At 39.6% G+C, this 11,410-nt stretch overlaps 1 protein-coding gene across 3 annotated transcripts in view; it reads left to right on the top strand.

Moving 5' to 3' along the window:
* The window catches only part of LOC119329386 (cell division cycle protein 27 homolog B), a 10,644-nt gene extending 1,002 nt beyond the window's left edge, over positions 1-9,642 (top strand). Inside the window, exons 2-17 of one of the 3 annotated variants that reach the window (XM_037602422.1) lie at positions 1,053-1,125; positions 1,203-1,312; positions 2,232-2,278; positions 2,368-2,465; positions 3,001-3,299; positions 4,020-4,166; positions 5,078-5,318; positions 6,253-6,467; positions 6,554-6,619; positions 7,118-7,237; positions 7,315-7,391; positions 7,747-7,866; positions 8,353-8,572; positions 8,677-8,958; positions 9,195-9,247; positions 9,321-9,642. In XM_037602422.1, coding sequence (XP_037458319.1) covers positions 1,053-1,125; positions 1,203-1,312; positions 2,232-2,278; positions 2,368-2,465; positions 3,001-3,299; positions 4,020-4,166; positions 5,078-5,318; positions 6,253-6,467; positions 6,554-6,619; positions 7,118-7,237; positions 7,315-7,391; positions 7,747-7,866; positions 8,353-8,572; positions 8,677-8,958; positions 9,195-9,247; positions 9,321-9,333 — 2,181 coding nt within the window. In that variant the 3' untranslated portion in view covers positions 9,334-9,642. Of the gene's footprint in view, positions 1-1,052; positions 1,126-1,202; positions 1,313-2,231; positions 2,279-2,367; positions 2,466-3,000; positions 3,300-4,019; positions 4,167-5,077; positions 5,319-6,252; positions 6,468-6,553; positions 6,620-7,117; positions 7,238-7,314; positions 7,392-7,746; positions 7,867-8,352; positions 8,573-8,676; positions 8,959-9,194 lie in introns of all 3 variants that reach the window. The other 2 variants (XM_037602424.1, XM_037602423.1) reach the window with 2 other exon arrangements.
* Positions 9,643-11,410: the final 1,768 nt, after the last annotated feature.

The raw sequence follows: 11,410 nt of genomic DNA on the forward strand, positions 1-11,410 counted from the left end.
CCCATTCGGGCAGGTAGGCGTTAGATCGGGCGTTGTGCCGGTGTGCGGCTGCGGCCTCACTGCGGGTTTCGCCTGCGCGGTTCGGTTTAGCGTTTATTTTTGTACTCCCGAGGGCCGCGTGAGCTTGGGCGGTGGGATTCGGGCTAGGGTTTACCGAGTCTGAGCATGAACATCTTAATCTAGCTGTCTGGGAAAATTGTTTGAATTCGTTTGTAACTGGAGCAGCGCATATGATTTCTCAACAGTTAATGGAGAATTTATGCTGTCGTTTCGCATCCTGGAAGGGAACTGTTTCACAGTTCACTTAGCCGATTTTAGGGGTGAATAGATACAATAACGTGTTATGCTCTATGGTGAATTTTCCCTTGTGTAAATCTCTAGGTAGCAACTGTAGAATTTTTGAGCTATCTAGTAGCTTAGATCAGCTACTATTATATATGATCCATCTTTTCCTATTCTTTTAGTAACTGCAGCATGTGTGCTTGGTTATTTATTTGCATTTCCTGCAGTAGTTTTCAGGAACTCCAGTAGCCAGGTTTATGTAAATCAAATATTAGAGTTTCTGGTTTTTGGTCTTTATTGTGTATCGCATTAAAATTTTAGCAGTGATGAATCTGAAGCTAGTTGAGACATACACAATGGCCTGACATTAGCTGACTCTCTATTGCACGATCTAGAATATTTGCTAATGTGGAAGAGAGGGGAGTAGGAGAGAGAGAGAGGGTACAATGGACTCTTAGAGCCTGTTGGATTCTCTTCACTCTGCAACTCCCCTCCTGGAGTGGCACATAACGCTCTAACTACATGTGAGTTGGAAGTGCGGAGCAGAGTGGGCTGCAGTTTGATTTCGCGGAGCGTAGGAGCGCGAGCTGCATGCTTCCATCTCCACTTTGTAACAAAAAATGAGATGAACAGACAAAAGCAGATTCAACAATGCCAAAATTTGAGAGATAGCACCCTTTTTCTCAAGAGATATATACCAAAATCATTTTCTAAATCAGTTTGCAGGTGTATATTGTACTAAATGTGCTTGGCCTTTCTCCTGTGTACAGACCAATGTGCAGTTGCTAGCGACTTGCTACCTTCACAACAACCAGCCCTATGCTGCATACCACATTTTGAAAGGTAATACCATTTTTCTGTTTTAGTTGCCAAATTGTTTTTAGTGCTTTTGTGGTCAGCGTTTCCTATATGCTATGTAGGTAAGAAGCTGCCGGAGTCTCGATACTTGTTTGCTATATCATGCTTTCGAATGAACCTACTGCGGGAAGCTGAAGAAACTCTGTGTCCAGTCAATGAACCAAATGTTGAGGTATATAGCATGGTTGTGAACATGATGTGTTTCCCGTGCTTCTGAAAGTATCTCATGCAGTGATCGTAGATTTGTCATAAGTTTGCCCCAAAACTCGAGTTCCGTTCTGAACTAGGGGTACCATGAAACGTTACTGGTTCTAAGAAAGAGCATCTGTCCCTGCTGTCTCGTAATTTCCAGAACTGGAACTAGAAAAATGGATCTATTGTGTTTTTAACGATTTATGCACTAAGAATTTTAAAGCCTATAATCTAGTACTACCTCCGTTCCAAAATAATTGAATTTCTGGGTTTGTCCTAAAACTTGTTTAAGTCTGACTAAGTCTATAGAAAGATATATTAACATCTGGAACATCAAATTAGTCTCTTGAGATTCTTTATATGAAATATATTTTTGTACTATGTGTATTTGGTGTTGTGGATCTTAGCACATTTTTTTTACAGAGCTAGTCAACTTAAGCAAGGATGACTTAGGAAAAACCTAGAGCTTAACTTATTTTGGAATGGAGGGAGTACATTCCAAAAGTTACACTTGAAGAACATTAGACCCTTTTGATACTTATTATTGCCTGTTGAAGCAATTGTACCAACTATGCCATAAATGAAAATTAGTTGTGTAATGTTATATTGATCCCTTTTAGTTATTACAAATCGTGGATATGATAGATTCTGTACCAGATAAACATTGACAGTGTGTGATTAATACTATTACTTGACACTGCATGGGATGGTGCAAACTGCCCAGACATTCTTTTCCTTCTCTTATATTGGGGCATGCCATTTTTCTAAGATTGCTGGCGAACTATTTTATTCTACAGGGGTGAAGTAATGGCTAGTGAATAGAAAAAGCAGTCACATCTTTGCCTGCTTTATATTTTGGGCCACATTGTTAATTACGTTGTTTTACATCCTGTGTATAGGTTCCAAGTGGTGCGACAGGACATTACCTTCTTGGACTAATTTACAGGTCCGTTATTCATGGGAGAACTGAACTGTGTTCCGTGTGTTTTGATTTGTTAGACATGGTTCATTGTATATACCTCACCCCCCCTGTAGGTACACTGGCAGAGTGGCAGCTGCAGCCGAGCAATTCACACAAGCTTTGACTCTAGATCCTCTTTTGTGGGCGGCATATGAGGAATTGTGTATACTAGGTTGGTGCATTAGACATCCATAACTGGAATTTTATAATAGGTCTATTCTTCTGTTTGATTAGAAGTCCTCACAAGTCACAACGAAGTTTTTGTTTTTTTAGGTAAGTTTTCGTTTTGTTTGGGAGTTAAGAATGGAAAATACAATGCAGATTTTCCAAAGAACCTTCTGAAACATTGCATTGTCAGTGTCTGTCTTGCCTGTACCCTAACATTTGGAAATATGGGGAATCTTGTGTATCAGAACGTTTGAGTGTTGCTGCGATAAATTCTGCAAAAAAAAAGTTGCAGTGCATCCAACCATTCTCGATTAGCTTCATGTTATCAGTAAATAGATATTCTTTTTAATCATTATGCAGAATATTACCATTGCCACTGTACTCATTATATGCCTAGTGTGCTGCATGCATCCCTATCTCATCATCTCACATTTCACTTGTGATTTATACAATGGCTAAATATTCATTGGCCTCACCCTCTCTAAAAATATAATTTACACGTTATAAACATAGACTGAAAGTGTGTTACCATCTTGTAGGAGTTGCTGAAGATGCAAATGAATGTTTTACGGAAGCAACTGCCCTACGTCTCCAGCAGGAACAAACATCTACATCAAATCTGGAGAAGTCAAACTTTGTCAATGAAAATCGAGTTCTATCTCCCAATGTATCAGCAAGCCTTGTGGATATCAGCCCTAAGCACATAAAACAATTGCCTGCTAACAACGCAGCTGAAGTGCCTGGTTATCCTCATCTAAGAGCAACCGCATTGCATGTGCAGAACAGTGTACAATCTAATGTAGGACAGTTTGACAGTCCATCACCAACTGTAACACAGGTTAGTAGAACCTAACTGATTCTCTGCTCTCTAGGTTATCTGGCAATATAGAGTTGTACCAATGCTTATAATCAATGGTTACAGGAAGCATCAGCCTTAATGTCTTATGCTTCGCATTTGGTGACACTGGCAAAATGTCTTATGTTAAGCAGCCAAAAATTCTCCAGAATCTTCCTATTTGATCTATTCACAGCCTTTTCGGTTCATTTTCCATTGCAACATGTTATCATTCTGGTTAACAAAGCCCAAGAAATTAAATAGCTGTGAGGCTTAGCACATATTACTATTTTCATATCAGTTTAATAATTTTTCGGAGAAGAGATAATAGTGTAGTAAAGCTGTGTACTATAGACCCAAAGTGGTTGGACCCAAAGTCCTGTAAACAGCCTCTTACAGAAATGTAGGGAAAGGCTGTGTACTATAGACCCAAAGTGGTTGGACCCGAAGTCCTGTAAACAGCCTCTTACAGAAATGTAGGGAAAGGCTGTGTACTATAGACCCAAAGTGGTTGGACCCTTCGCTGGACCCTGCGCAAGCGGGAGCCACATGCACCAGGCTGCCCCTTTTTTTTTCTTTTTTTTAAACTGATAATAGTGTAACGTTATAACAACTTGGAATTAGTGTTTGGACACCTAGTTCCTTCATTTTTAAGATTTAGTTCGTAACCTGTCTGACTTGTCTCTGTGGCTGAGTTGTGTTTTACTTAATATCATTTGACAGACTTCTGGCATCGTTCCACCACCACTCTTTAGGAATCTCCATGCCTATCAGAATACAACAAGTGGTGATGCTCCGGCCAAACCAAAGGTTAATGCAGTGAACCAACCACCTAGAAGAAAATACTTGGATGAAGCAAGGCTGAAGAAGGTTGTTGTTTCATCAACTGAACCTGTTATCTGATTTTTATTTGTTCCTCTTGTCCTATATGTGGAACTGCTAGAGGTTTTTCTTACTGTGGGATATCAGATACACCTCTTTTTGCATTTTAATAAAAACACAGTAGGCCCCTCCCCGTCAACTCTTCTCTGAAAAGGATATGGTGCTGGAGTAAATGCACATTGGCTGATCATGCTTTATGACATGCTGCAATTTTCCAGTTGCCCAACTGGTGGTGCCTGCTTCAGTATTAATTGTGAACATTGTCTTCACCTCCTGGCTGTTCTAGCCTGTAAAATTCCAGTCATGGTCATCTATATGAAGATTCAGGATGCTGTATCCTTGCTGTGTAGTGTACCAGCAAGTAGCTAGTACCAGTGAATCCACAGTACGCTTGGTTGCAGCTGGGTTGCAAATTCCCTTACCTTTAAAGTACTACCCTGATGATGCTTGTCTACCTGCTAGATTTTTGCCTGAGTTTCTGTTTATCCGTTCTTTTCTTATCCTCTTCGCATTCCAGTATTGCTGTATAGTACGATAATAGCTGGTGGTATTAAGAACTGAAAAGATTGCTATAATCTAATATTTTCTGTTATGTTATCATTTTGTTGCTATGAGTTCCTCTATGGTGTAATACTCGGTGGATGTGAAACTGGTTAATCTGCACTACTGTGCATTGAAGATCTTTCCTCAGTAATATTTTTCTTTTCTCATTGCCGTCTGTTAGAATAACCCATGCAATCTAACGTAGGGTCATTTTTTGTTGTTGTTATGTAGCTTTCAGGTCTGGCTGTACACCCTCTTTTCTATTACTTCTGCTAATAGTCAGCACATTCTTTAATTTACATCTCATGCTTCATTTTTTTGCTTATGATGATATTAGACTTGAGGATTCTTTTCAGGTGACTGGAAGACTCTTTAATCCGAGTGGTGATTCAGTACCTCGAAGAAGTGCAAGACTATCTAGGGATACTCCAATAAATTCGAATTCCAATATATCTCAGTTTGGAGGAAATGGATCAGATCACTCGTCAGGTAAATTGCGAGTAAACTCGTCCACATCATCAAAATTGTGTTCGACAGCCATACGTTCTGTGCAAGTTAGGAAAGGAAAGCCACGGGCTACAGAAAATTTTGATGAAGGTGATTATCATTTCAATGTGGATGATCCATCTAGTTATGTAAACGTGGTTGACATGTTGTTATATATCTGTGCACTCTGGATCTATCTGCAGTTTTATCTACATGTTTCTGTTCTGCCTATGAGTTTAAATTAGTTATGTTAAGTCATTTTGCTATCCTGTTTCTTGTGCTCATATCTATATGATTCTTGCACTTCCATTTGAATATTGTTTTTATGACACCAATTTTAAAAATCCTTTAGGTTGCTGACAAATAGGGGAAGATTACTTACTGATTTTTGCTGGTTCATGGCATTAATCTGTGTGTTATGTTATCTCCTAATATCAGTTTATATCTCAAGCATTTATGGTACTACAATAACATTATCTGCTCTGTTTTTAAGCATACGCCTGTCCTTATATACATGCGGTTTTGTTTTTTTACATATTACATAACTTATAAACAGCAAGATTGTGTATTTCTTTTCTTTGGTATGACATTGTATTGTTTGATTTATGGAATGTATCCTTGAGAAGATATATATTTTCACTGGAAAGCGATGTAATTTTGGCTGCCAAATGATCTCTATATATTTTCTCGTTGAGTAAATGGCACCAAGGGTCCTTAAACCATTCCATGATGATTCTACTTCATTCGTACGTAGAAAACAAATCATCATGATTAAATATTGAAAGCAATTTCTCTCAGTGTAAACTTGTTTCAAGATCTGTGGAATTTGTCGCTGTGAAATGGCATATATTGTTTTATCTTTTACTGGATCGTACTGACTATTTCACCTTAGCTTTTGCTATAGCATATTACCGTTTTGTAGAATTATATATTTCCTAGTTCCTAGGAATAATCTCCATTGCATTGCGCTTTATGGATAAACGCAGCATGTTCCCTTCTCTGTCATCTTCACATGTAAGATGCAAATTATTTTTCTGAGTCTCAGGAAGCAGGTATGAAGCTGTTGATGAGATGTGGACAGATAATATAGCAGCAACTTCATCTTCTTTAAGTATAGCTGAAGGAAGGTACTTTGAGCAAGATAAAGCTGAGCGAACCCTGTCACAAGACTCCAAAATGGCGACTGGTATCAGGGAGCTATTGGGACTTTTGCGGACACTTGGGGAAGGCTATAGGCTATCTTGCTTGTTTAAGTGCCAGGTACATTAAAGATGTACAGGTTTCAACTACAGAAATACTAACCATCTACCCAACGTTGTAACCAATTCCATTCACTTAATGGTCAGGAAGCACTGGAAATCTACAGGAAACTCCCAGAGCCACAATTTAATACGGGATGGGTCTTATGCCAGGTACAATTTGTTTAGTATTGCAAGATGATTGGAGAATCCTTTGCATACTTTTGATTTATGTTATAAAAATATGGTTCCTATTGTATTTCATGCAATATTATATATAGGGTCTGCATAGAAATGAGTACTTCAGATGACAACTTTGTTTTCTTCCTCTGGTTTTCTTCGGAGTGACTTAAATCAACTGAGGACTTAATTTAGCATATTTGTTGGGAATATTATAGTTTATTTTGCTTGTTGGTATGTTGTCAAATGATGTTTCTAAAGTTGTAACTTGAGTGTTGACCCTGAAGAGTTATTATATGAGTGGGCATCCCTGACAATTTCATTTTACTATTGATGTTAGATATTTGACTTCCTCTTCAATAAACTATCAGTTTTATTTTATGGAAAACACGTTGATATTTTAATATTTTTATGATATATACAAAATGAATAATTTGCATACTTATTTCCGTTGGCATCATAAGCTTATTATCGTTTTGGTCAACTATGCAGGTTGGGAAGGCATATTTTGAATTGGTCGATTATTTAGAAGCTGATCATTTCTTTGAGTTAGCGCATCGATTATCACCGTGCACGTTGGAGGGAATGGACATATACTCTACTGTTCTTTATGTAAGCGAACTCACTGCCGTTACACTTGCTTACTTTTTAACCATATTTAGCTCCGAGCTCACATGCTTCTTTTGTAGCATTTGAATGAGGAAATGAGGCTAAGTTACCTTGCTCAGGAGCTTATTTCTGTTGATCGACTATCTCCTCAAGCATGGTATGTCGGTTGCCTCTCAGAAGTTAATAATCATGCTGGGCCATTTTTCCCCTGCAGTATGTTTTCTGTTACTTCCGTCCTTTTGCTTTTGCGGAAACTTCTCTCTCTCTCTCTGTCTCTCTCTCTCCATTTTGCAATGGTTCCTCCCTTTTGTTCGGACCTAGACACAGGGTTAAAAGAAATGAAAGTTGAGGATTATGAAAGCTATTTGTGGCCTCTCCAGTTTTTGATTGATGATGTTAAAAATTGATCTTTGTCTCAGCGCAGCGCTAGGCAATGGGACAAATCTAGTGTACAATTGCAAATCTTGCATAAATGTGACCATTTCTACTATATTTCTTTTGAATGCGAACAGGTGTGCAGTGGGAAATTGCTTTGCCTTGCGGAAAGATCATGAGACTGCTTTAAAGAACTTCCAGCGTGCTGTACAGCTTGACTCAAGAGTAGCATATGCTCACACTCTATGCGGTCACGAGTATGTGTTGCCTCCCATAATTATTGATCGTATATTTGTATTTGAGTAATTGCACTTACCTTTTCATGGACTTGTCACTTGGGGTCTGTGAACTTGAAGGTTGTAGTTGTGCATTTAGGTCCTTCAATTTCTATAGATGTACCAACACAGTTGCAACCGTACTTATCTAACTATGAATGATCATCTGGCATGTTGACCCTTTTAAATCCAAAGTTTGACCATGTGTTCTGACAGTTGTATAAGTCGTCCAGTGGCATATGGAAACGTCCTTCACATCCTAGATATCATGGTTGAATTGTGATTCGATGAGAGCCAAGATGCCATCCTATTTCTAATCACCAATACATCATGTTTTTAACATCTGTTGACGCACCTATCAATTTCCATTTTAGTTGCCGCACTTAATCTTTCTATTTCATCCACTATTAATGTTTGAGATCATTTGCCAATTTATTTTGATCCTACTGTCTTTCCTTTGAACTGCAGATATTCTGCATTGGAGGATTACGAGAACAGTGTTAAATTCTACCGATGTGCACTTCAGGTAGATGAAAGGCACTACAATGCCTGGTATGGGCTTGGAGTAGTTTACCTTCGCCAGGAAAAGTTTGAGTTTGCTGAGCATCATTTTAGAAGGGCATTTCAGATAAATCCCCGTTCTTCTGTTCTTATGTGCTATCTTGGGATGGCCTTACATGCTCTAAAGGTTTGACATTGTCAAAGACTGTGAAGTAGTTACTGGTTTGAAGTGTTGTTGTCTTCTGCCCAATTCGTAAATATGAACGTCTTTTTGATTTTGAACTTTGACAGAGAGATGAGGATGCATTGGAGATGATGGAGAAAGCCATATTTTCTGATAAGAAGAATCCACTTCCTAAGTATCAGAAGGCTTTAATTCTGGTAGGACTTCAAAAATATCAGGAGGCTCTGGATGAGTTGGAACGGCTAAGGGAGATTGCACCTCATGAGAGTAGTATGTATGCACTTATGGGCAAGATATACAAGCAACTCAATATTCTCGACAAGGCTGTATTTTGCTTTGGCGTTGCCCTTGATTTGAAACCTCCCGCTGCCGACCTTGCTATAATCAAGGTATGACACTATCATATTTTACTTATTACTGCAAGCTGCCCCATTTGCTGCCTTTTTGTTTCCTCACTACATTTTTTTTTGTTATACATAAGCCAACCTATGTTTTTCTTTTCCTAGAGTGGTCCCATAATAACTGCTAGTTAAATTGTTACACTTTCTTTTAATTTCTTCCCATTACTGTGCTGGTCTCATCAATTTGAATTACTTGTATTTGAATACTGTCTGATGTTTGGCAGTCTGCAATGGAGAAAGTACACCTTCCAGATGAACTGATGGAGGATGATGACCTGTAAGTTCACTTTAAAGCACAAACTGAGAAATGGACATTTATTCAGATCTATGAGTTTCTGCTTGTGCTTCGGAGTCATGGCCTGAATGTGCTTTCTGAGAGGAACTCAGAGGTTGAAGGAAGCAAGCACATCATGTGGAACCAGAATTTACAGCAACTATGGATTCTCTTGGGGCATTAGTGTACCATTAACCACCCAGTTTTGTAGCATTAGCTGTAACCTGTACACTGACAGCACAAACACAACATGTGTAGTAGTTTAGGTGTACAAGCTGAGTATTGGCAGCGAGGCCTGTATCATTGTACAATTGTACGAGTATCAAAAGAAATCGTCGAGAAATATGAAAACGATGCCGGGGCAAGATCATGCCGAATCAAACAGATTGTGAATTGTACAGTACCAGTATTCTTCTCTGGTGCTGTATTCGAGGGTTTGAAGCATTTCTGTACAAGTAGGTGGGATGATGCTCTGCGTGTCCGCCTTGTTCCATTGCATGTAGTGGGGAGATGATGGAACGTATGCGTGGCTTTGCATCCAACCCAAGTGAAAAGTGTAACATCTCGTTATGTTACCATACTGATCTATTGCTTGTAGTCCGGCATCACATTGGTAAACATTGACAGATCAAGAAGAATTCTACCGCAGTAGGCAATATTTAGAAATTTCAAGTGTAATTTAGCATACTGTACTGTATCCCTGTTTATTACATGAACTGGAATGATCGGGTAAGATCTACTTTTGGTTCCCAAAATATGTCTGCTTATCTGGTGCATACCATTTGAACCTACATTTTCTATCTAGTACTTCCTCTGTCCCAAAATATAAGAACGTTTTTCATACTAGTGTATTATGAAAAACGTTCTTATATTTTGGGACGGAGGTGTTTAAGTGAAAGATCAACTTGTATTGATTGATAGAACTAGTACAGCTTATATATGTTTGGAAAACACGCATCGCACAAGATGCGATGGTTGGAACCGATGCAACGGTTAGAGCATCTTCAGCCGTTGGCCCCTCAGGGGGCGCCTAAAATCGCCGCCTGGGGGCGAGGTGGCGCAAAAAAGGGTCCGAGGGCGAGTTGTGTTGGAAATATGCCCTAGAGGCAATAATAAATTGGTTATTATTATATTATATTTCATTGTTTATGATAATCGTTTATTATCCATGCTAGAATTGTATTGATAGGAAACTCAGATACATGTGTGGATACATAGACAACACCATGTCCCTAGTAAGCCTCTAGTTGACTAGCTCGTTGATCAATAGATGGTTACGGTTTCCTGACCATGGACATTGGATGTCGTTGATAACGGGATCACATCATTAGGAGAATGATGAGATGGACAAGACCCAATCCTAAGCCTAGCACAAGATCGTGTAGTTTGTATGCTAAAGCTTTTCTAATGTCAAGTATCATTTCCTTAGACCATGAGATTGTGCAACTCCCGGATACCGTAGGAGTACTTTGGGTGTGCCAAACGTCACAACGTAACTGGGTGGCTATAAAGGTACACTACAGGTATCTCCGAAAGTGTCTGTTGGGTTGACACGAATCGAGACTGGGATTTGTCACTCCGTGTAAACGGAGAGGTATCTCTGGGCCCACTCGGTAGGACATCATCATAATGTGTACAATGTGACCAAGGAGTTGATCACGGGATGATGTGTTACGGAACGAGTAAAGAGACTTGCCGGTAACGAGATTGAACAAGGTATCGGGATACCGACGATCGAATCTCGGGCAAGTATCGTACCGCTAGACAAAGGGAATTGTATACGGGATTGATTAAATCCTTGACATCGTGGTTCATCCGATGAGATCATCGTGGAGCATGTGGGAGCCAACATGGGTATCCAGATCCCGCTGTTGGTTATTGACCGGAGAGTTGTCTCGGCCATGTCTGCATGACTCCCGAACCCGTAGAGTCTACACACTTAAGGTTCGATGACGCTAGGGTTATAGGGAAAGTATGTACGCGGTTACCGAATGTTGTTCGGAGTCCCGGATGAGATCCCGGACGTCACGAGGAGTTTCGGAATGGTCCGGAGGTAAAGATTGATATATAGGAAGTATTGTTTTGGCCACCGGAAGTGTTCCGGGCATCACCGATAGTGTACCGGGACCACTGGAGGGGTTCAGGGGTCCACCAGGTGGGGCCACC

This window comes from Triticum dicoccoides, chromosome 7A, assembly GCF_002162155.2.
Source record: "Triticum dicoccoides isolate Atlit2015 ecotype Zavitan chromosome 7A, WEW_v2.0, whole genome shotgun sequence".
Lineage (NCBI taxonomy): Eukaryota > Viridiplantae > Streptophyta > Magnoliopsida > Poales > Poaceae > Triticum > Triticum dicoccoides.